The sequence below is a fragment of the Callorhinchus milii genome, unplaced genomic scaffold (assembly GCF_018977255.1).
Source record: "Callorhinchus milii isolate IMCB2004 unplaced genomic scaffold, IMCB_Cmil_1.0 Scaffold8, whole genome shotgun sequence".
Lineage (NCBI taxonomy): Eukaryota > Metazoa > Chordata > Chondrichthyes > Chimaeriformes > Callorhinchidae > Callorhinchus > Callorhinchus milii.
The window spans coordinates 14,633,341-14,659,509 of record NW_024704749.1 but is presented as its reverse complement, the minus strand read 5'-3'; the positions used below and the strand labels follow the sequence as shown (position 1 = coordinate 14,659,509).

The 26,169-nt window shown below is 44.3% G+C and overlaps 1 protein-coding gene and 1 non-coding gene across 7 annotated transcripts in view; both read left to right on the top strand.

Moving 5' to 3' along the window:
* LOC103180398 (astrotactin-2) overlaps positions 1-26,169 on the top strand; it is a 390,078-nt gene that overhangs the window by 49,821 nt on the left and 314,088 nt on the right. For all 6 annotated transcript variants that reach the window (XM_042337318.1, XM_042337320.1, XM_042337323.1 and 3 more), the window contains exon 2: positions 5,192-5,270. In XM_042337318.1, coding sequence (XP_042193252.1) covers positions 5,213-5,270 — 58 coding nt within the window. In that variant the 5' untranslated portion in view covers positions 5,192-5,212. The remainder of the gene's footprint in view (positions 1-5,191; positions 5,271-26,169) is intronic.
* Positions 8,151-8,222, top strand: trnal-caa. The gene has a single exon. It is a non-coding gene; the product is annotated as a tRNA-Leu (tRNA).

Genomic DNA, 26,169 nt, shown 5'->3' with positions numbered 1-26,169 from the left:
GCCAAAGGATCAGTGTGAGTTGGCTTTAGGGCCATGGGTCGATGAATTCGCTAACAAAGCCCTGCAAATCACCACGTTCCAAATCCCCGGAGTTGTATAATCCACAAAATCCACGCAGATTTTCTTTTGCATCACAAACCTTTACACTAACTAGGTACCTACGTTGGATTTGTACGGTTTCGTCACTGGTTCTCTCCTGACAATTCTTCAGGACAATCTTGGCGCCCTCTCTCCTCTCTTCCCACCCCCCCATCAAAAATCCGTAAAAATTCTTGTGCCATCACGGAAAAGGCAATCTTAATTCAGACACCAATCTGAAAGTTGTCCCTTCAACTCCTGAAGTGCTAAATGTATTCCAAAGCTACAAAATGTACAGATGTTATTTGAAATGTCTCATTATCGAAGCTAATACTCTGTACCTGCAGTGTTTTGGTGGGCTGCTTGTTATGTGCTCATTTTCTTGTCCAGAGCTTCAGTTAAGTTCCACGCAATTTCCTCAAATTGCGAACATTACTTGCCCCCTGTATCTGAACACAGCTCCTCTGTTCCCTTCGCCGATTAAATTCTCCATCTTCGCCACAAGCCCCCATTAATAGATTGCTAGTGTAGAAAGTTTTATATTTGCTTTGAGAAATAGCAAAACCCAGAGCAGTGCTTTAGGACGCACCAAGACAGTCAAACAAAAGGATAGAGGGTTAGAGTTTCAAAGGGGCAATTTCGGGACAGATATAAAAGATTTCTTGATGCAGAGGATAACTAACGACTTGAACAAGGTCGCCAGGAAAGGTGTTAGCGGCCAAGTTGATGGAACTCATTTGAAAAAACAGCTTGATGCTGTGATGGGAGAACCGTGGGGTGGGTGTTGTGGAAGGATGAGATCAGATAGAGCCTTCTTCAACCGAACCCATCTTGCATAAACGACAGAAATTGATTCAAGTCACACACAAAGACACTCTAAGGAAATGAGAAATGTTCTCCTGGGAAATTACGCTGATTTTTTAAAAAAATAAAGAGAGAGAGAAGCAAGTGTTTTAAGGAAAGACTTGGCTCTATGATGACATTTCCTTGGCGCTGTAATTGATTCACTCCAGGACATAAACTCTCGTTAATAATCCAGCCGTGGATGTCACCGCATCACAGCGACAATTTGTTTTCCCTTGAATGAGTCCTGCGTCCAAGTTCAGCCTCTCTGTTCCAACCCCTTATATAGAATCATAGAATCTTACAGCACGGAATGAGGCCATTCGGCCCATCGTGCCCTTGCCGGCTCTTTGAAAGAGCTACCAACTAGTCCCCACTCCCCCGCTCTTACCCCCATAGCCCTGGAGATTTTTTCCTCTTCAAGTACATATCCAATTCCCTTTCGAAAGCAGCTATTGAATCTGTGGCCTACTCCTCGTTAAATATCTGGAAGGCAGTTGTGATTTCTTTCTCATTGGTCTTGAATTCAGAAGGAAATTGAGAAATTCGCACCATTTTTACATTTTTAAGATGAATTGGTCTATTGTGGGTTAAGACGGGGCAGAAATCCTGTGGACAGCTGTAAGCCGTTGTGCAGGAATTGAGCTGCAGAGCAAGACACTGACTGTGGGTCACTGACTGTATTGTTTCAACCGCCTGAAATTCACAGATGATTTGAATTTCCCCTCATTCAACAGCGCTCTTGGAAGGAAGACAAAATTAGGGATTGTCGACACTTTGTGGCAATATTACCGCGTTTAATTTTTACGCTTGGTCACGCTCCCTCTCCATCATTAAATTGCCTGTCCGCAGCTTTGTCAGCTGTCATCTCCAATATCCAGCTCCGATCAAATGAATGTTAAATTATTAATGAAACACTGAGTTGAAATTATTTTTGATTTCCAGCCGCAGCGAAAATTAAAATGTAAATTTTATATTGCACACATCGCTTTTGACCCTGCTTTGTACAACGTGGCGACATCTAGGGCTGGATTATTAATGAGTTTGTTTCCTGCAGGGAATCGATTACAGTGCCAAGGAAATGTCATGAGAGAGCCCAGGCCTTTCTAAAAACACTTGGTGACCTCTCGCTCCCTTTTTCTTCAAATATTTGTGTATATTTGTGGGCAAACGCGGCAGCCAATTGCACACAGAAATGTCCCACAAACAGTCGTAGATTGAAAATGACCAATTTATTATCGTTTTTAGTTTTGGAGGGATTATTATTGCTCTAATCTCTTACGTCAGGTGTGAGCTGTTGCATTGTGACGAAATACAACATTGACAAAAACACGGTTTCAGACGTCTCAAAGTGCTTCGCAGGATATCCTGCAAAGCAAATTAATTGACTGTGTTTTGTGGGGCGAAACGCGGCAAGCCAATTTTCATCTGATTAAGGTGTGTGGGTCTGATCAGATGCCTGCCTCGCTTCGCTCTCTTCTTGGGTTACTTCAAAAAAGAGCCTGCCGGCGTTCTTCAGTTCCTTTGGGTTCGGAGACAGAAGGGTTGCAAGTCAGAAGTGAGCGGAACCAACATTCCTATTAAGCCATGAGAAATCAGAGCTATACTCCTCACGTCAAGCGGATTGCTAAAAAGCTTTCAGCAGACCTCAACACTCGCATCTATTGCAGCACGAATCATGAATTCGAAACACTGCTGTTGAACCTACTATGTCCATGATTACTTGTCCCTTCAGGGGAAGCAGATAATGTTTTCAGTCTGGCTTGATAAAAGGCTGGTGTATAAAATGTAATTAAAGAGCCGGATTAGCAATGTACCATAATGTAAGGATTTGAGCCCAGATCCATGGTTGTGCAAGGCCATGTAATGGTAAATTGTTTTATAAAGGACCGCAGGGAAAGCAATTTTTATTTGACTTCTACCACCGCCCCCTCAATCTCGCCCCCCCACCCCACCCCCACCACTCCTCTGCTCCAGGTTTTAGTACCTTTCTGCTTCGCATCCCGATCACTCTTCCGACTCAACCCTTTACCATTTAATAAACGGACCGTGAATGGATTCCTCAACACGATCATGAGCTAGACAAGTATCACTTCATTACAGAAAGCAACGTGCCTGCACACACCACCAGGGATTACTCACTGCGCCACAAATTCATTGTGATTCAAACATTTATTTTTTTGGACACACACACACACACATCTTCAAAATTATGTTAATCCTATTAGTAGCAAAAGCAGAGGTTATTTATTCGGCTGCTCTACAACATGCAAATAAAATAATCTGTGGTGTAATTTTCAAAATTAAGTGCCTTAAATGGGTTTTGGGTGGTGAACTGCAGCATCGTCGAGCAACCTTGGTGAGAATGAGGCTCCCTTTGGGAATTCTCTGGGAGATTCTCCTTGGCCGGAAACCTCACCCTTTCTTTCCAGACCAAGGCTAACCAGATTGTTCAGGGTTAAGTCTGTTGGGTTCTTAATGAGAGCATTAGCGAGCTGTGAAGAAATGGATAGCAAGGCAATTTGGGGGAGAATTGCACTGTGACGGGGAACGAATGGAAAGGCAATTTTGGAAGGATTGGCACTGTGAGTGGAAATGACTGGAGTATGTTGTGAGAGCAGACAGCGCCAGATGGCGTGATCTTATTGACCGACAAAATGAGGAGACTTTTTGCAACTTGTACCCCAAAAGCAGCAAGAAAATTCCCTTGTGGGATAAAAGGCAATGGCGAGGAGACGTGATTCAGGGTTTTAAAAGGATGAGAGGCACGCAGGGTATAAATGCCTCAAACTGTGGGTGCAAGGCATAGGTTTACATTAAACAAGCCTCAAGCAAGGCTTCGAGATCAAAGTCAACTCTCAAGCCCTTTATTTTGACAAGATTAATAATAATAATCCTTGCATTTGATATAGGGCTTTTCATGTCTTCTAGACGTCTCAAAACGCTTCACAGAATATTACTGTAAAGTCAATTGACTGTATATTCGTGGCAGCCAATTGCGCACAGCAGTGTCTGACAAACAGTCGTGGATTGACGAGACCAATTTACTATTCTTTTCTATTTCTTGAAGGATTATTATCAGGCGTGTGGAGTGAGGAAACTTGCCCAAGTTTTCGCCCTGCTGGGAATTGAACCCAGGTCTCTCGCTTGCGAAGCGAGCGCTCTAACCACTGAGCTGCAGGACTCCACACAAAACATACGTTTGAAGCAATGCCACAGGGAGTTTTCCTCGGACTGAGTGCCACTCACACCAACAATGTGGTCGAACTTTTACGTGGAGATTTTCACCCCATTTCATATCAGGAACACCTTCAAAAACCCAAGACAGACAATAGAGACAGGAATGTTGCATAACACAATAGAATCATCTGTTTCTAAAAGCCTGAGCCTGTGACCTCACCGCCACAGGAATAAGTTGCTGGTTTCCCACCCTTCAAGAATGAATAAATTGTATTTATTTGCGAATGTTACAAATTGAGGCGGTGTCTTCAGTGGAAGGACCATAAATTGTGTGCAGAATAGAGACTGCATTTACAAGCGCTACTTTACAGTAAGGCTTCACAACGAATAATAATAATGATCCTTGCATTTGACATAGCGCTTATCATGACGTCGAGACGTCACAAAGTGCTTGACAGGACACACTGTAAAGTGGTTTGACTGCATGTCACGGGTGAAATTGACTATTTTGTGCGTGAAAATATTCCCATCTGCAAGGCTAGTTTTTCCCGCGGGAAGGGGCCTGGTGGTCAGCCAGCTGTCTTGACACAGGAGGAATCCATCGTTGTGGGTTTGAGTCTCCTAAGAAGACTCCACATATGCATCAAACTTTCCCTGTGTCTTGAATGGAGTGTTCGTTCCCTCCCAGGGTGGTGGGGGTGTGTGTGGGGAAAGTATGAAGGCAAAGGTTGGCAAGTGATGAGGCTTGAGGACCACAGAGTACATCCTGCTGGTAAACTGCTGGAGCTTGAACAGCTAACAATGGGTGCAAACTCTGCCGGGCAAGTTCAAGCTCCTTGTCCAGCTTGGACCACTCTACCTTACCAAAGGCTTTGGCCTGCAATCCTATTTCAAGCGCAGTAAATTAATATTGGCTCAGACGAAGTGTTCAGAAGCAAATTGGATCAATTTGCTCATCAGAGAGCCGAGGCCCAGGTGCTTGGAACAGGAAACATTGACAGAGCGGGTCTTGAAACAGGGGCCATGTACGTACACAGTGATCTGCTTGTTATTTCTGGGTGACGTACTAATCTGTTGACTTTCATTTCAGCTTGACAAGTGGCTGAGGGGAATGACACGTCACACTCAATGCCGTGAAGATCTCGAATACCAGGAGCAAGATATGCCAGGTAACCTGAATGCATCTCTCCACCATCCCGCCCCCACCCCACCACCCCGAACCCCCTCCTCTCCTTTGTTTTGGTTCTAACGGATTATCGTGGGCTGATTCCGTTGTGGTTTGCAGTGGGAGACAGTAATCCAGGGTAGAGTACAGCACAACATGGACATTCATCCACACAAGGAGGTGTAGCTCGCTTGCTGTACAGGGAGCACAGTTGGCTGGGTATTCTGGAAGGATGAGATTAGAATGGGCCGAAGGGTCTTCTTTCATCCAAATTGGCGTAAGTGCCACTTACGGATGCCAGTTTGGTTGGAAGTTGACAGGAGGGGGGCAGGAAGCCATCCATCAACTGCAAGCTTCTCTTCAGCTTTGAATTGACTGTGGAGTCGGCATCACATAACTAATGTCCTTGTGCAGCCGGAGATTGCTTCTTTTCTCAAAATTGTACGTCTGAAAATATCCACGGTGATGTGTTTCTGTATTCATTTGGGCACCTGTACCCTGCTGATACAGATCTGGCTGAGCTTGTCTTGTGATGTGACCATTAACTGGCGTATTGTGGAGATATTTTTTTTCCTTTCTTCTGCGTTTTTGTGTTGGCTGATGTGTCATTACCCAGTAATGTGTTTCTGCTGTATTAACTTGCTTTATCATTTCTATATAATGGCTACACAGATACAGACAAACATAGCCTCCGCAGAGAATTGCGTACCATAAACCATGTCTTGTAGCAGTACATTCCAGACGCCAGAAATAAACAGGAAGAAAACATATATTAATCTTTTGGTTCTTTTTTCCGTTGGTTGGTTTTATTAGTGTGAACTCATCTTTGTTCGCTGTCTCATTTGGTCCCACTCTACCCACCATCAATTTGGTCTATTGCTGCAGTCACGTTCGACCGGGTTTTTGTAGGGAAATATCCTCCTGGAATGAGGGGTGGGGAAGGAAGGAACATGCAACGATTTGCCTTTAGATTCTGAGAATCCGGAAAAATGATCTTTGTAATGTTAAACATTGCGGAGATGCTTTGATCATTTTCAGCAGCAGCTACCGAGTTGGGATTCAAATACTGCCAGATGCTGAGTGTCATTAATTGTATTTCAAAGCAATTGCACTGGATTAAGAGGTTAACTAATGATAATAATTCTTGTATTCGATATAGTACCTTATCACTTTGCTCAGGTGTCTCAAAGAGCTTCAGAATATATTGCAAAGTGAATTGACTGTACATTTTGTGAGCGGAAAGTAGCAGCTAATTACGCACAGCAGTGTCCCACAAACAGTTGTGGATTGAGTGACCAAATTATTATTAGTTTTTTGGCCTATGAAGCTATTAATTCTTCTGCATTTACTTAGGTGGAGTATAAATTCTACAATAATAAAAGCCTCAATTAAAGTTGGTACCAAAGACCTTGCCAATGGGGAGAAATTCCATTCGAGTCTCGATTTACTCTGTTTACATAGCACTTCAGAGCATTCCAGAATTTGGCAAATTCTGTGGACTTTGAAGTCTGTTTCCTGTCGTTCTTAAAAGAACTTGGAAGAAAAAAACAGCTGTGAGCTTGCAGCTGTATTTCAGAATTTGCCAAAGGGTCAGTCAATCTCTTCTGCTCTACCCATCACAGAATAATGCAAGGTTTATCGCACAGGAGATCAATCAGCCAGTACATTGTGGCTGTGCTTCACCACTGTCAAGGGCTCTGGGAAGCTACCCCTCATGAAGGGCGATATATAAATGCAAGTTGTTGTTGTTGTGCTGGTGCTAGTTTTCTCCCCTACTTATCCACGGAATCCTATAGCTCAGTGGTTAGAGCACTCGCCTTGCAAGCGAGACACCAGGGTTCAATTCCAGGCAGGACGAAACCCTGGGCAAGTTTCCTTACTCCACACGTCTAATAATAATCCCTCCCAAAAAAACGAAACAATAATAAATTGGTAACTTTCAATCCACGACTGTTTGTGGGGACGCTGCTGTGCGCAATTGGCTGCCGCCCACAAAATATACGTTCAATTCACTTTACAGTATATTCTGTGAAGTGCTTTGAGACGTCTAGAAGACGTGAAAAGTGCCATAATAAATGCAAGGATTATTTTATTATCCATGGGATATAGTTACATTCACCTCTGTTGACCTGGTCTATTGAGGTACGGTGAAATAAGGTGGTTTTTTTTGCCTTCCCCTCTTTGCTTCCTCCACCAGCTGGAAAGGTTAAACCATCTCCCTACACTTGATGTTATCAGCAGTCTTACATCAGCCCACAATCTGCTCGTGCCTTGTTCCAACATGATAGAAGTGACCTTTCATATTTACTGCGAGTACGGATCGTGGAAGTAAATCCGATGTCTATTATTTAAAGTTCGACCAGTTTGTTCGACCAACAATCACACACAGTCGGACTTGTAAGGCAGAAGTAGCCATTGTACTATCACAAACATAAAGCCCTGCTCTTCAAGAAAAATCTAAAATGAAATCCCCGTGTTGGACAGCTTAGACTATACTCTTCCGATCAGTCCGTCTGCTCTTTAGATTTAGAGAATGCATCAAATGAGGAAACAACGACACTGATAAATGTACACTGATTGTCCCTATAAGGTTTTGAAGCTCAACATATCATTCTGGACTGAATGTCCAATGTCCATTGGGACATCAGATCAATCGCACAATAGACCAGTACATTATAAGGCAACAAGAGAGTTGGCCAATAATAAGAGAAATGACAGCCTCGAGGAAGTAGAAAATCATATCTAAACCAGCGCCGAAGATATCTGGCATTTCTGAAGCATCTCGATAATTTGCTCTATTGTTCCCCGCTAACACAATAAAAAAACACACAGTAACCCAGCGAAGAAAGGAAACATTGGATCTTATTCTAGGATAATCCCTAGGAGTTCTGTAGCTCAGTGGTTATAGCACTCGCCTCAAAAGCGAGAGACCTGGGTTCGATTCCAGGCAGGGCGAAACCTTGGGCAGGTTTTCTTACTCCACACGCCTGATAATAATCCTTCAAAAAAAAATAATATGGGCACTCAATCCACGACTGTTTGTGGGGACGCTGCTGTGCGCAGTTGGCTGCCACGTTTCGCCCACAAAAATATACAGTCAGTTCACTTTACGGTCTATTCCGTGAAGCGCTTTGAGACGTCGAGAAGACATGAAAAGGCACTATGTCACATGCAAGGGTTATTATCCCCAAAAAAGCCTCTATTGAAAGGGGCTCTTGAGCCAACTGGTAGGTAGGTCCAGGGGAGTGATCCGATGTGACTTGTTTGTGCTTTGCCTGCGGGCTGCATTCTGCTAGGGCAGGATGGAGAACGTACAGTGGAGCAAATTGTGCCCACTGATGTATGTCCAACCTCTGCAAGCTTCATTCAGCAGCTTGTCATAGCAGGGTGACAGGGTGCTTGTTCAGCTTCACGTTCAAAGAACTCAAAAACGGCCAGACTCCTGTCATTTACGCTGCAGCCTGTTTGGGACTTGTCATATGCAATCTCAGCACCATCATCAAACAAAGCAGAGCTTGGGAATCTAAGCTCCGAAATGTGCGTGAGAGTTTGTGTTGAATATTGAACGTCCTTCCATTTGTCTGCCTGTCTGCCTGCCTGCCTGTCTGCCTGTCTGTCTGCCTGCCTGCCTGTCTGTCTGTCTGTCTGTCTGTCTGTTATTGTACCTCAATCAAACCATTTCCATACAAAGTGCATTGCTTCAGGCAATGGGAGGAAATTAGCACTCAGTGGAAAAAAAATAGTTAATAATGGGAATGGTGAGAGTAGATTTAGACGGTACATAAGCACCTGAAAATTGTTTTCTTCACAAATCAATATCTGTTCAGTCACTAATTCTATGCCTGTCATTGAACAGCTTCCTTTCCACTTTTTTTTTGCCTCAGAATTAATTTCTCGCTCATTTCCCAGTTTAACAATTAGCTGCTCTCTGCAGCAGTCCCAGCCTACAGTACCGCACTTGTGTGCAATTGTGTTCCACTGGATCAACAGCATGGAGAGAATATTAATCCTTCGAAGCACAGGACTGAAATATGCCAGAAGCAGCCAAGTTCTGAGAGAAACGCATTACCACTGCAATCACGACCACAAGCAAGGAACAGAATAAAACTATTGAATTCCATCACCGCTACACCATCGTAACTCTTCCCAACAAATCTATACTCGGGTTTCAGCTTGGCTCTGTCGGTAGCAATCTCGCCTCTGAGTCACAAGGGTGCGGGTTCAAGCTCCACGTCGGGACTTTGAACACACATAGTCTTGGCTGAGATTTCAATGCGGTGCTGGGGGAAGGGGTGAGCGGGGTGCTGCATTGACAGAGGTTCCGACCTTCCGATGAGACATTAAACCAAGTCCCCGTCCGCCAACTTTCACTTCAGCTAATGTCACAATGCGCTTTCGGAGATGAAGGAAAAGTGTGAGCCTGGTAGGAATTGGAGGAATAGAAGGTAGTTGACCACTAGCCCAGTCCAAAAAATCAGTTTGTGGAAGGGTTATGAAAGCAGAGTGGGGAGAGCCATGAGGTATGTTTGGAGAGAGAGTTCAGAAAGCGGAGAGCAGAGCAAAACCTGGACTTTCAGGGCTGTATGACTGTGTGCTCTACAGGCAGCCGATTTGTAAGTGTTCTCGGATGTACTGCCAAGTGCAGCTAAATCCTCATAATGTTATGACTTTGTCTGAGCCTCGTCTTAAATTGTGTGCATATTCTTGCAAGGATCAAGTGGCTACGTTAATCTGTTTGCCGATTCAGCTGCTAAGGAGCTGAGTGAGAAAAACCTCTTACAGGAGCACCAACTGGTGTGTTGACAATTCTAACCCGCTCGTTTTGTCATCTTACAGAACGGTTTTATTGTTTTGAAAAGCTTGAGTTTTCTCACGAGCCATCCAGGCAGCAGTGAAGAGCGGTCCTTGAGATTCTCAGGCATCTCGTGTTTGACCGGACAGAGCACCCTGGCGTCAAACGAGCCTCGTGTTCCCAGGCTTATCACAGGCCAGAAACGAGCCGGGAATGAGCTTGTTTCGGTTGCGTTGATTTCCTAGGCTGCAACCGTGCCCCATTCTTGGGCAGCAAGTATTGATGTGCAACTGAGAGGTTATCAGGTGTAGTTTCCATGTTGTTCCAGGCTGTTCTTTTAAAAATCTGTGTTTGTGCGGACTCAAGTTATTCAGTGCCTTTGTAAATTCCTAGATAATAGAGCAACATTTCATTTCAAGTCATGTTGACTTTGCTTTCCCTCTTTCCTTGAAACAAACTCGCCCTGTATTGAAAATTGCTGTGGTGCAGCGACTCAACAAACGTCCTTTAATCCGACAGCTGTGGATGGTCGCAGCTGGTTTATTGGCTTGCCAGTGTTTCAGCTTCCCTTTCCCTTGTGATTTTGGTTTTGGTGCAAAGACGAGGACAGTTAGTTTGAAGTTCCAACGTGAAATGCTTGACGTACAGAACACTGATGCGATTCGCCATTGTGCCCAAAGATCAATCCTCCTAAAAGATTGTCACTCGCCTCCTATAGATTATTTTCTCTTATTTATTTTTATCAGGCTTACTGATGTCGCGCAGATATCCAGCTTGGCCTTGAAATACGTTCTCTTTGCTGAGCTACTTGATCTGTTGACTGTCGGCAGCTTATAGCTGTTCCACTGTGTACTCATTATGACGCAAATAATCATTTGTTTTTTTTTGCCAATCTTGTGTGTGCTGATTCGCAGCAGTCTCTGGGGAGCGAAGCAAGTTCCTGACTTGACCACACATTTCTTGGTTAAAAATTCAGCTTTGAGGACAAAAAGGTTTGTGAGAACAGTACCTTTGTTTCTGACTGAAGGAAGCCGCCACTACACGCGTCTGTTCCTGTGAAGCCCTTTGATAGGTTTCAACGTGACACGATAAGGAGCTATATGAATGCAATTTCTCTGTGTTTTGTTGCGGGGAATCGATTTGTAACTTATTGCGCAGTCACTTTTCAAATTCATCCATACTTTCAGACGAAACATTAAACGAGGTCCCGTCTGTCTGTTCAGGTGGAAGTCATAGCTACTCAAAAAAGAGAAGGGAGTTTCCCTCAAATAAAATTGGTTACTCACTCTGTGGCTGTTTGTGGGACTTTGATGTGCATGAAATTGGCTGTTGCATTCTCCTATAAAATACACAAGCACTGCACTTTAAGTTATATCCTGTGAAGCACTTTGAGACGTCCTCCCAACATGAAAGGCGGTTTATGAAATGCGAGGCTTCTTATTTTTCACGGCAACACCATTGCCCTGGGGACCTTCTCCCCATGTATGTTGGAAGGTTGCCAACCCTGGGCCTTCAAGCCTGAATTTCTTTACGAAATATCTCCCGTATCCACTGCATTTCACATGTTTTTTGTGTTTGTAGAAAGAAAGTCAGCTGCCTTTCTGTCCTGCGCGTGGCTGTAGAATATTAATGTCCTTTTGTCGTTCGAGGACTTTTCTTTCAAGTCTGTCATCGGATTCAGATACTCGACTGCAACCCCCAGAAAGGACATCTTGATCTGCTTATCTGCCCATCTCATTTCCTTTGCAGTTGCTTCCGCAGCTCGATGCGCTTTCCTCTTGTGCCTTCATGCGGAATGTCAATCGTGCTCTTGACTGTAGGACAAACCGCACAGGCATCAGCTGTGCCTCCGAAGAGACCTAGAGAACTTTGCGTGAGCTTCGCCGGTAGATCCGCAGTGAAGGGGAGGAATGCGACATTTCTCATTTTCTGTGACCTTCCCTGGCACTTGGCTGCTCGGAGCCAGCTGAACCCAGCGCCCATTTGAGACGTCCATTTGAGCCGACTGTTTCAATCTGAAAGAAAATCAGCAAGATAAGCGCCGCTGCAGATGTTGCAAGAGCTTGAGATGCGCGGCGAGAGAGAAAAAACTGCCTTCTCTGATAGAGAGGGGTATCGGCATGTCTCAGCTCGAATTCGCCTCCGAGTCAGAAGGTCATTGATTTCAGCTTGACGTCGATTCCATCGTTTAGTATGACGATCCAACACACTGGTGGAGGGGGGTTGGGGGGGCGGTTTGTCACAGGTGCTGTTCTTTAGGTGAGAAGTTCAGATGGACATCAAGGAACCCAAGGCATCGCTCAAAAAGTGAAGGGAGCTTCTCATGGTGTCTCGGATTTGAGACGTCCTCCCGACATGAAAGGGGCTTCGGCAGCTGCAAGGATTATCATCATTGTGATCTCTGGATTCTTTGAATTCCGGCATCAGTGAATTGACGTCCTCTTAAAAAAAATGGTTACTCTTTAATGGTGCCTCCTGCTATTTACGTGTTCTGTGAGTGAGCTGGGACACAATTAATCACGGTAACTGCTCCAGACCAGATTTCCTAAGTCCTCTGGTGCTCATTTGTAGCCCAAATATCCGCTTGCTGAATTAGAAATAAAACGTAAGCGTTACCCCAAAGAATAAGTCAGAGCCGGTCTAAATGGGACAGCTGCACCTCATTGAAATCAAAATGTACGCTGAGCGCAAAACGGTTCCTTTCACTCAGAATACTTTTACGTTCAACAAGATCAGCCAGCATCGTTTTTCTTTTTCGGGAAGTGGTTAAGGGCTGTCGAATTTTAAGTAAAGATGAGAGTCTCTCTTGAAAGGTGGTTTCTTAATGAGATTTTGTAGGAAGTTAGTTTGCGGAGAGGATCGGAGGAAACGGAATTCAAAGCAATGTGATGGGAATTGAAATGGATCACGAGCATATGTGAAGTGTCGGGCTTTGCATTTGTTGCGATTGCGTCCTCTTCTAAGATGAATTACACTGAACCTCACAGCCTGGATTTAGCCCATTCTACTAGGCGTACTTCACTCGAATTCTCAGCCCTCTTTATCCTTCCCTCTCTCCCGTCGTGTCAAGAAAGGATAAAAGATCCTGAATTGTGCCATTACACGTAACTCGAGAATAACCACGATAGCATAGAGAGAGCCATCAAAAAGAGCCCTTTGCTCAGGACAACTGTTGCCTGGCATTTGCCCACACGGGTTGCCTCCCTCACGCAAGCCTGCACAATTATTTGGCTCTCCGAAAGCTTGGCTTAATGATAAGCCTGCAATCATGATCCATCGCACCGTGTCAGCCACGGTTAATAAGCATCTGCGCTCATCGCAGTGGCAGCAGCCAGGAAAAGAGCCCTTTTCTCAGGGAAACTGTTGCGTAGCCTTTCGATTCACGCTCCTTTGTTAGATTCCAAAGGAAAATCGCCAGACTTAACGCGCAAATCACATTAAACGGGATGATGTAAAATCTTCCGGATCATTTTATTCGGTTGGAGAATGAGACAAATTCAGTAGAAGTGCACGGGGTGAAGTGCCTCAGACAGGAAATTATCCACGCTGCTTAATCCTTTCAGCAGCCTGATTTCATTTCCCAGGCAACCGGAGACTCGAAAGTCAGAGCTGGTAAACTTGTTGTCTCAAGTTGCGCTGGCACGATGGCAGGTTGCAGGGCACAGAGCGCAGGTATTTGAGGAGCTGCTCATCTTAAAATGCGGACACTTTCACATAGTTTTCCTGTCTTGTAATCCACGCCACACCCCCCACCCACCCCACCAAACAATCCGATAGAGTATTGGTTAGAGCACTCAGCTCACAAGCGAGAGGACCCGAGTTAGATTCTCAGCGCGCAATTGGTTGCTGCAGTTTTGCCCACAAAATATACAGTGCTGTATATGCAGTGCTGTGGTGTGAAGGGATTTATAGGTGCGGGATGGCATTCAATAAATCTGTCTTCTGCACACCCTCTTTTCTCCGGCGACAAAGGTTGTTGTCGTCCCGGGGTACTCTCTCTGATGCTGCTCCCTCGTCAGTGAAAGCTCATTGACTTGATTCATTAGAGGATCAGTCCTGCAGATCAGTGGCCTATCATACTTCAATCTGTATCAACCGTACAGGAGCAATAAATGAGAGCCAAACATCTCCACCACTCCAGCGCCTGTTTGTGACTCATGCATTTATATTAGCGAACTGACAGCCAGCTTTTCCTGACCACACCACAACTCAAAAGGAGGAGAGTGCATTTGAATTAATAATGATAATACTCATATTCGATACTGTGTCTTATCACGTCACCAAAACGTCCCAAAGTGCTTAACAGGGTTTACGATAAAAGCGCAGTGACTGCGTTACTGGAGCTCAACGTGGCAGCCAGTTTTGCACACAGCAAAAATGTCCCACAAATAACCATGAAGCGAATGAGCCATTTTATTTGTTTATTTATCAGGACAGACAAACTCCCTTCTCTCTACAAATTGTGCTATGGGATCTTTAGCGCCCATCTGGAGAGCCGCCGCCAAGCAGGACCTCGGTTTTATGTCTCATCCGAAGGACGGTATCTCCAACAACGTAGTGCTGCATTTGAGTGTCAGCCAAGACTGTTGAGTTCAACGTCGCGACGTGAGGCTTGAACCCACAACACTCTGACTCAGACATAAGAGTACTCCTGACTGCCTGACTGAGCCAGAGTGCTACCATCTAAGTCAGGCTGACACCTGGTGTGTGGCTGTGTTGTTCCCCCCCACCCCCACCTGCACGCCCCTGTGGTTTTCTCTGAAACCAGATCCTCTATGCATGAGCGTGTTCAATGGATCTACGTCTCAGGGAACAGCAGAGAGCCCAGTGTGTGGTGAAGATGCTGCTGCCTGGTATAAGTTGATAGGATGCGGCATGTTGAACTGCAATTATTCTAGCGAGCTGTTAAACTGGGTAACGACTTCTTCAGAAGGCTCTGCATATGGGACTGTGATAAATGAATGTTTATTATCTCTACACAATATCGTTGCACGGGTCTCGCTCCCTCTTTCTCGTCAATCAATAGCCCGGAAGATATCATCAATAATGATTTTCTGGGGTGAAGAAAAAAAACGAAGCAGCATTTCTTCCATATCGGATTTTGATGCAATGCTTATCACCTTGTGGGATGTCCGTAACAAATCTAGATGCATCACCAACCTGGTCCTGGCTTCTCCGGGAAACTTGGCAAGACTTGGAGAAAATAGCCCAATATTTGGTCAACAACGGGAAATTCTGCATTTAATGTTCTGATAACATTACCTGTCAGAAAATCATGGACATGCAAATTTGATCCGAATCAAATGCTGTTTGATTGGGAAGCTTATTATCATAATAATAATAATCATAATCATAATAATAATAATCTTTGGGTTAATCCACGACTGTTTGTGGAACACTGCTGTGCACAATTGGCTGCTGTGTTTCGCCCACAAATGCAAGGTCAATTCGCTTTACAGAATATTCTTTGAAGCGCTTTGAGACGTCTCGAAGACGTGATGAGGCGCCATATCAAATGCAACAAATCTTCTTCTTATGATGTTTTATCTGATGGATGGCTCCTCCAACAATGCGGCGTTTCCACCAACGCTGCACTAAAGGATCAGCCTCGACGATGAGGTCCAAGTCTTTGAGTCGGAACTCCAACCCCACAGCCTTCTTCCTCAGCGGCAAGAGTGGAACCAGCTGAGTCAGGCTGACACTACTTAGCAGATGTCCTCAATGACACCTTCTTCCTTGACCATCAAATGATGTAAAGTCAATGCAATTTCCTTCCACTCAGCGACGACAGGAAAACAGAACCTAGACGCTAGAGTGTCTGGAATCAGCACAATTTCATTTTTTTTTTTTGCCTCCCACCCAAAAAAATTGCTCTAATAAGTATTGATTCCGATCCTTGGCATTCATAGCAAAGATCCGAACAGCCTGTCAGCCTGTGAACAGCACCCAAATTAATGCCACCGAAAGTGATTTAACTCCCAGTTTTCACTGAACCTGATACTTTTGCTGTTCTCAGGACTATTGATCTTGTTTTTCGTTTAGTGTTTTTATTTCCCCCCCATCCAAAAAAAAAAGGAAAAATACTCGCAGAGAAATGACACGGCGTCAAATTTCTCTTTCAGAGTTATTCATCTCGGGTTTCTCATCTGATTCCGAGGACGTTATTTTACTGAAACAAGGACAGTTGTATAATTGGACTGTGTTTCAGTGGCAGAATTGTGGGGTTGACTTGTGATTCATGGCTCAATTGGCATCAACAATTCTGCACCCAGTTTTGCATCAGTGCAAAGCTTTTCAACGCTCAAGTATGTTCACCTATAAAATGCAGTCACTGCACTTTACAATATCTCCTGCGAAGCAACTTTGAGATACACCCCCTGACATGAAAGGCACTGTATCAAATGCACAGTTATTAGTTATTTAAGTACCGTGATAACGCAGAGAGCATCCTATAATGCCGTGCAACTTGGGTTTGTCTAAAACAAAACATGTTGAGAAAAGGACAAATGAATGGGTGTGATCAGTAAACCAGCATTTCTGTTCAGTAAAAGTGGCCATTGACCTGGTAGCTGTTTGTGGGACATTGCTGTGTACAAATTGGCCCATCACGGTTGCCTGCAAAAATAGACAGACAGACACAGCACTTTACAGTTAATCCTGTGAAGCGCTTTGAGATATACTCTTGGGGTGGGGAAAATTGTTACCAGAATTCATTTCCGAGATCGATCAGAGGCTGCACAAGATGCTTCTCGCAAACTCCCAATTCTGCTGCCTTTATTTCGGGCATACTGCCACTTAATATTGTTTGGCTTGACTCAGCAGGTGTGGGATTGCGAGGGTGACATTCATTGTTGGTTTGGCTACAGAGTCGCGATGTAAAGCCATGATCAGCTTGAAGTAATTTGTCGCTGTGCTCGCTCAATGCGAAATCCCATTATGTTGGCACGTCCTCAAAAGCGGGCTCACGTTAACCAACACGCGGGCAACCGGAAACAAAGTGGTTTTGACAGGAACATAACGAGCCATGTCACAGCACCTCAGAGCACCTGAGCAGCCTGTGGCGATGGCAGGCAGTCTCTTTCATTTGAGAGAGAAAAAGAAGAGGAAAAAGATGCCTGGGTTTTATTGCCATCCCTTTCATAAAACATCAGGCTCTAAAGTGTTGTGATCTGATCTACGTAGCAAAGGTAGGACAAAAGATGTCAATAGCCACCAAGCCTTCAACCATTCTGTCCCTGCTTTCTGAAACTCCGTCTGCCCCCTCCCTTCTCTACTTGCAATCAAAATCTTTTCAAGTGCACTCTCAGCCACCTTCTCTGTCCGTTTGGTCCTCCCCCACCCCCCCCAACTCAGACTGCAGTCAGCTACATCAAGCCCTTTGAAGCACCCTCCTGATATGCATTAAATTAATGTCAATTGTTGTCAGTCAACTGTCTCTGCAAGGAGAGAGACGTAAATTATTCGTGCTTGCGATATCACTCTAGTTTATTTATTCCTCCATTATCTTCCTCTTCTGCTTCTCATTTTTCTTTCCTCTTCCAAATTTCTAGTTCGGTTGACGCTTCAGAAGACCACGAGATTAGTTTGGTGGACGAAGGTCTTTTGGTCCAACTGATCTCACCCTTCCAGAACACGCGCATACACCCACCCACCAAAGGATTTGGTCTTTTCAAAGACACACTGCAAAAAATACCCAACTCGTTCACCCTTCAAAATGCGCCAACCAAGCATTGAGTGAAACTAGCTGGCATTGAGGGGCTTTACAATTTCGTACCAGTAAAGGTCAACGAGGCAATCTAGAATAAATTTGAGCTTGGAGCAAGAGATAACGGAAGCGACTTTCATCCCCAGAAACAGTGATTTGTTTTTCTATATTCATCATCTGTTCAAGGCTAAACTGTTTGCTGCAGGAAGGGATTAGCTTGTTGTAATCACTGGCTGTGTGCTTGTGAATGATTTCTATTATAACATCTTGGGCCAAGACCAAAAGTTTGCATAGAAGTCAGAACAAAGCACAAACAAATTGAAATCTGATACGCTGTCTATTTTATTTAATGGCTTTAGTCGGATTTTGTTTAGCTTGGGAAAGATGTGCAGATCCAAATTGAAAAACCTTAAAGAGGCACGACAGCCATCAAAACATGCCAAGTCCTTAGTGCAGACCACCCAACTCAAAACAACGTGAACCCCTTCAAGTGTGTCGTGTTCCAATGCACAGGAACTTCACACTGCAAGTAGATTGTGAGGCAGGGTCACTCTTGCAGATCGCCTTGGGACGTCCTCCCGACGTGAAAGGCGCTCTATAAATGGAATCTTGTTGTTGTTGTTGAAATGACGTATCAACGGTTACCAGATGGGTTGTTGTGAAGGAACACTATCTGAAATCGTTGCATCTTTCAAGCTCCGGGGAAATTTCTCTTCCAATCCAGGTGCAGGAGATTGGTAGTGACATGCCTATTTGGACCTCAGTCTGGTCTAAATGCTCCTCAGCATTGGGATGGGTTCCCTCGTGTGTCAGACACCTATCTGACTTCCAGAAAAACACACAACCAAGGAGCTTGCCACTCTATTGCTACCCAAACTTCAAGCTAATGTCTGGCAAACAGATATCAAATGTCACGGCTCCTGAACCTTCCTTTAACTGGGTGCTGTTCCTGGTCTCTTGGGCTATAAACATTGCTTTTGGCCGTCCTGTTTCTCTGCTGCAAATCCTATCAATAGCAGTGATTTCACTATGACACAGATAGTCATGATGACAGCTGCTGTGTGAAAAGCAAGCTTTGTAACATTAGGCCATCCTTTATTATTCTTCTCCCGGAGGAGAATAGTCATAACAGCTTCCCCTCTGCACATTCTTCAACATAAATCACATTTATCTGCAATATTAGCTTTTCGGGTATTTTAATCTAAAATGGCCAACAGTCCATTTATCTTAAGGACGCAGCGTTACATGCTTTTTATGATCACGGATATTATCGTTCTCATAACTTTGATTTGCTCTGCCATGGGTTCGGGGAATGTTTGCAGCAACTTGTCTGTGAGCTATGAGCGAAATACAGGATGAATATTTGGACATGCAGATCAGGTGTCTCTCTCTCTCTCCTCTCTCTCTCTCCCCATTTCCTGCCAGGCACAGACGAGGTATTAAGGAGTTTCTAAGGAAAAACAGATTGTCCTGGAAAATCCATCGGAGTTGACGCTGTGTTTATGGCAATTGCCTGCTATTTGCAAAGGTCCCTTTAAGATTCGATCACAGGAACAGCGTCAGGTCTAGTTCCTGATGGTGTTCAATGCACTGTCTGGTGAGTTCTCGCACATGAATTACTGACCACTTTGGGGCAAGGTACCGTCAACAACAACAACAATATAGCGCCCTTCAAGTGCTCCGACAATCCATCTGGCGTAAAGGGTGCTACATGACCCCAAGCTGTTGTTATTGTTGTTCACGTGGGACAGTGTCTTGTAGCACTAAAGAGTGACAGAGCCTGATGCCAGAGAGGGATTGGTGCCTAATCCAATAGCTTTGGAAAAAAAGGGAGGTGTGGGAGGTGGGGAGAGGAGGAAGAGGGGAGTGAAGGGAAAAAAAAACCCAAACGTGTGGAAAACCCAAGTCGGGCCAAGAAGGCAGCAGTGAGATCAGAGCTTCCATTTCAAGCGAGTAAAGGATATGTCATGGTCCAATGATGAATTTTCCCTTCACCCTCCAAAGTGCTTGACCTGTCAATCAAGCCCAAGTTGCAAATCGGTTTCAAAGTCCTGCCCCCCCTCCCATCCCCCACAAAAAAGAAGTCTATGATGTTTTATTAAAAGAAATGCTTTCATTCACTGGGTACAACGAACCTGCTGGGCTAATTATTTCCCTTCTCCGCAAACCAATTTGGTAGCAATAAGCAGCGGATTGATTCGCAGTCCTCCCTCTTTCACGATGGATCAAGGCTGCTTGTTTTGTATTTCTTCCACGGCTCAGTACTTGTGTCACTGGTGCCCAGTCCCCATGCAGCATTTCAATGAGTTTGAAATTACACTGTAATGTGTACTTTAAGGAAAAATGTCCAACGTGATGGATGAGCCAAGTCAGGTGTGGTCCTTACAAACTGCAGCACCATTGTCAGAGCAGCGAGACCATAACCGGGAGGCGAATATTTTTTAATGATGGAAAATTCGTCTCCCCGACCTTTGTAAAGTGGGGACCCCGATTTTCACTGGAGCCAGACATTGCAACGAGTTGAAGCATAAGGATTAAGCAAAATTGGACCGTGTTAAAAGGGAACGGACCAGGATGAGTGGGAGCCCACATTTCTCCACATTTTAGAGCAATCCAGAGCAGAGAAGGTGCTTGTGCTTTGGGCCAGAGTAAATCAAAGGCATTTGATGCTCAAAACCAGATGTGCTCTCCTTGGGGTTTGTTTTTTGGTCAGCCGGGTGTCTGACGCATGCAGAAAGCCACCTCCATGCTCAAGTATCCAAAGCAAATGAAGTGCCGTGCATCCCACCTATATAAGGAAATTCCAGAGGTGTTTATTGGAATGGAATGCACACTCTCTCACTCTCTCCCTGAAAGGTTGCATATTACTTTTTCCCTTTTTTATTTCACATTTCCTCCCCACCCCCGATGCCAATGTAATACAATCTCGAGCGGAACTTGAAAGCTCTGATGAAAATGCCAAAAATCTTACTGAGAAAGAGAGAGAGAGAGAGAGATGAGATTGATCATGTGGTTTCAGTGGAGAAAGGCTTTTGCAATGTAATATCACACAATCAATGATTGTAAACCAAGTCTTTGTTGCCTAGTACGCAAGGGGGCAAAGTCAAGACTCTTTACTGAATAAAATACGAAACAACTTTTGGGGGAAAAAAATAAGAACGGTGAAAAAAAAGACTCTTGATGAACAGTTGTTGGCTCGGGTGATTCCCTTCCAAGAAGATTCTATTAACTGGTAAAATAAGCCAATGAGTCGTTTCTCAATGTGGTCCGTCCAATATGCAGCAGCAGACGTTGAGAACAAAGATGAGTTCAAGTCATTGCAATTTAGTCTAAGCGATAAATAAATACCTCTCTGACCTTTAGATTTGTTTTTGCAGCCATGTCACAAGTGAGAGTTGCAAGTCGATTCAAGCACTTGGTCTATTTTGTCAGCTTAGAACTGCAGTGAAGGCTGGTATCATTCTCCTTTTCTGTTTATTTTCTTCCCGTGTACTGCACTGGAAACAATCGCTGGATTTCTCTGACTGATCACGTACTGTGTGTGTCTCAGTGCAAGAGCTGAGCACAACAGTTGCCAATACAATTTATTAAATATACCAAACTGCACAGCTTATCTCACAGATTGAGCGTTTGTCAGTGAACACCGAAGAGCGATTCGACGGACAATGTGGTGGCAATGGAAAATGACAACGCCAGTGAGTGAACAGATAACAATGGTATTATTATTATTACTACTGATGATAATAATAATCCTTGCACCGGATATAGCACCTTATCACGTCAAGGAGACTGATCGACCTTGTGTTTTGTGGGCCAAACACGGCAGCCAGTTTGCACATAGAGATGTCCCACAAACAACCTTGAAGTGAGTGACTGACTTTATTTGGGAAATTGTTGGCCAGGACACGAAGAGAGAAACCCTCTTGTCTTTTTGAATAGTGCCGCAGGATCTGTAACATCCACCTGAACAGGCGGTCGTTTTTTTTTATTAAACATCGGTCCGGTTATATTCAAGACAGTGATTGCGCCTCCATTCCTATTAGCGTTAAGGTGACACCTGCCCTAGTTTCATCTTGCCCGAGATTCAAAACGGCAAGGCACAAAGCACGGAAATTTGCGGACCACTCCAGGAATCGTGTTCCACTGGGTTGAGCGTTTAATTCGGGGTTCGGTACTAAATCGGCTTAAAAAAAGACCTCCTTTTTCCGACAAAATAAGCTACATTTTGTTGATGAGTAGCAGCAGCGAACTCACTCCTAGTGTCGTGTCTGCCAGCACATCTGAACCTATCACTTGCTACAAACAACTAGTCTCGCTGGTGTCTCTTGTCCTGTGATGTTTAAGAGAGTGCTCCTGTTCACACCCCTCACCAGATGTGCTCTGGTACTGTTAATAGCTGGCATCAATGTTGTCTCTTTTAAAGTGTTTTGTGGTACAACACGCCTTGGCGATCATTTTGCTCCACATCTGGTATTGTTCAAACTTTCAGGGTGTGTTAAGAATTCAAGGGTTGCCCAGAAGTCACTGGAATGTAAAGTGGGTTTGAATGTTTCCACTCCCAGCGTTGCTCCCGGTTTGGCTCAGTTACTGGTTGGTTCGATACTCAGCAATGGAGCAACAATCACTCCAGGCGTTGATAGAGAGGATAAAATTGGGCATTCACTTTATGGGTGGGTGTGGGACATTGCTGTGCGCAAATTGTCTGTCCCATTTCATCATCAAAGACACAGATGCCTCGGCAGTGAAATCCTGCGAAGCTCTTTGAAGCTTCTGGGCAACGTTATAAGGTGCTTGATCGAGTGCAAGCTTTATACAGGAAGAAGGAAGTAAGCCAGCTCTGATTTATTACTGTGGAGAACTCCATCAAGCAGACTGAGCTGCAGAGTATTGGTTTAGGGCACTCCCCTCGCAAGCGAGAGGACCCAGGTTCGATTTGATTCCCGGGCAGGGCGAAACGTGGGACAGGTTTCCTTACTCCGCACGCCTCTGTTTACCTACCAGTAAGTAGGAACCCGGTTGTTAGTCAATTTGGTGGATAGTTTTCCCGGGGAAACATTCCCTTAAAAAAAATTGGTGACTCAGTCCACAACTGTTTACGGGACACTGCTGTGTGAAATTGGCTGTCAAAATATACAGTCAATTCACTTTACAGTGTATCCTGTGAAGCGCTTTGAGATGTCTCGAAGACTTGATAAGGCGCCGTATCGAACGCCAGGATTATTATTCTATCCTCAACAAGCCACAAGCATCGCAAAGTTGAAGGGCTTCGTTCTCCGAGAGATGAGTTGGGAATAAAATGACAAGCTCTCTCTTCTAATTGCGGGTAATTCTCTCAAACCCACCTTGCGGAGAAGGGAAAGGATGCTGGGTCTAATGATCCAAACTAGCTTTCGTAACAGGGAAGAAATAAAACACAAGGTGGCCCCACTGTGATCAGCTACACACTTTGTCTCGTGCTGCTTTATGATGTATAGTTTAAAAGAGAAGTGAAGCACAACACTTCTAATTTCCTATGTGCACAATTTACTGATGTTCACTCCGTGATCCAACTGTGACCCCTACAGGTTTTTGACAGCAACGTGTTAAATGAAACCGAACAACACCCTGCTCTTTACTGCCGAATGTTTTTTTTTAATCGGTGTTGCCTCTTTGTTTCTGCCTTTCAGAATGAGATTCAATCGAAGCAGCTTGTGCTTTATCAGCCAACTGTCCCTCTTGCACAACTCTAGCTGTCTCCTCCGCTTGGGTTGCCCAGACTTGGACCAAATAACGCTAACCAGGTCCGTTTACCGCGGCCAGTTAAATCGGCTTTGAGAGAAACCTGGAAACCAAAGCGGTGCTGGCGAGGGATAGTTCTGTGCACCATCGATATAATATTACGATATAATAATCCGTGCATTTGTTATTGTGCCTTATCACGTCGTTGAGACTTTTCAAAGTGCTTCACGGAATATACTTTAAAGTGAATTAATTGACTGTATTTCGTGGGGTATATGAGATACAAATGGTGTGATGTTTGCCAGCAGAAGGAACGCACTGCCACATTGGCCACCATCGCAATATCGATGGGGATATTTAATAGCGAGATAGAGAGAGAGAGATGGAGAAAAGGGACAGAGAGGGATAGAGCGAGATGGAAGGACGGGGGAAGAAGAGGTGGAAGGGAGAGAGAGGGCGGAGGGAATAGATAACTTAGGAAGCCAATGTATTAAGAGGTTTGGGGAAAAAAAGTAGGTTAATGGGATTCTGGCATGATCTAATAAACTAGCAAAACAGATTAAATGACTTCCTGTGTTTGTGTTTCCACACACAAGGAGCTATTTACTCTCGATATTGGCTAACTGCATTCCTTATTAATATTCCCGTCGAGGGTTATGAAGGCTGCAAGGAATCAAAGGTGATTCTGTCGGGCTAAGGTATTCCTTTCTGTTTTGTTCAATACGACTGGTTAATGATGCAGTGGACTGATACCTAAACCACCAACTTTACCGGGACACTGAACTCAGTGTCTGCCAATGCGTCCAAGGCTTGGGCGGCCCATTGGAATGGGGCTCTCACATTGACCTTGTTGAGTTGAGGTTGGCACTGCAGGAGGTTTATATAGGGGCGAGCCAGCTGGCATCCGAACAGTGTTTCAAAGGGAACAGTTGGCAGAGTTATCAAGCGCGCCCACAACATTTAAGCCTTAGCAGCACGTCCGAGAATATTTCTGGTCACGCTCTTGTCTTCCCATTTCATTCTGTGCATTATTTTTCATTTCTGTTTTGACCCTCGCCTGTTGATGTCTCTGTGTGCCTACCCGAGTACTTTGTCCCCAGTGTTTAAATACACTGGAGACTCAGACACCTCCTTGTTGTGCTCTGGGATGCTACCTGCTTGAGGGGCGCTATATAAATGCAAGTTGTTGCTGAGACATGTCTGTTATCTGTTTCAGTGGAGTTTCACATCAATAGCCTTTTCTCCTATTTATAGCCAGACAGCACACACTCACGTAATTCTCTCTCTCTCTCTCTCTCTCTGTCAAAACGTTTGCCTTTCTTGTTGAACGTCATTGTGAGAGAGATTTAAAACGCTACAAATGGGGATGGACACACTGGGAAAGAAAAAAGAGCAAAGCAAACTGTGAGCTTGTTCTCCCAAGAGGTGAGATGATTGAGAGGGGACCCGATGAAGATGTTTAAGTTTCCAAAAAGGGTGGAGGGTTGTTTCCACTTAGTCTGAAACAAGTGGAGCATAAATATAATATCGTCAGTAGCAGATCAAGCAGAGGTTGGTGAGATTATGTAACATGGAATCATTGCCAGAGGCAGTGATTGAAGCAAAAAAAAATCAAATATATTTAAACAAGATTCATGAATACATGGGGGAGAGGGGAATAGGAGAGATGGAGGTTTGTGTGGAGTGGAAACACTGGTACAGACTTGTTGGGCTGAATGGCCTGTATATTTGCTGCAATGTTCTCTGTAAAGCTGTGCAATTCATCGCTTCCTGGTGGATGCCAAAGTTGTCAAAACACCTAAATAAGCAAAGATTTGTGTTGATGAAATATTTGGTATAGTGCCTTTTACTGCATTTTGTAGGCGAACACGACTGCCGGTTTGCACGCAGCAATGTCCCACAACCATTCACCAACTGAAAGAACATTTATTTTTACTTGGGGGAATCATTGGCTAAGAAACTCAGAGAGACTCGCTTCTCTTTCTGAATTGTGCCACAGGATCTTTAACGTCCACCTGAATAGGCAGGTGGGACCTCAGTTAAACATCTCTCCAATTTTATCAGTCTAGACCATATGGGTTAGCATGTGATAATTATAATAATTTTGATATTGTGCCTTATCATGTCACTGAGATGTCTCAAAGTGCTTCAGAGAATATACAGCAAAGCGCACTGACCTTGTATTTTGTGGGCGAAACACAGAAGCCAGTTGCACACGGCAAGGTCCCGCAAACAGCCGTGGAGTGAGTGATCAATTTTATTTGATGTAATTAATTAATTCGTTGCAATTAATTAAACTAATTGCAATTGATGTAATGCTGCATTCTCCTGCAAATCGCTGTAATGTAAAAATAGAATAAAAGGGGAAAAGGGAGTGAGAGAGAGAGAGAGAGAGAGAGAGACATCATGTCACCTTCGTTACAATCACAGCAGAATCTTCCAAATGAAAGCACCCAATCTAAACACTTATTCCAGCATCCATGCATAATATCAATTCAGGGTGGATTTGAATCAAACCATGGAATCAGCATCATTCAAATGTTTTTTCTCCGTCCTATGGTACATGCCAGACCGAGCAGTGCAAACAGCCTCGTTGCTGCAGACACACAGTACGTAATCGAGCAGGGTATAAATCACCAAATTTCCATTCGACGGTTGACACCAAACAATAACAATTTATAGCGCCCC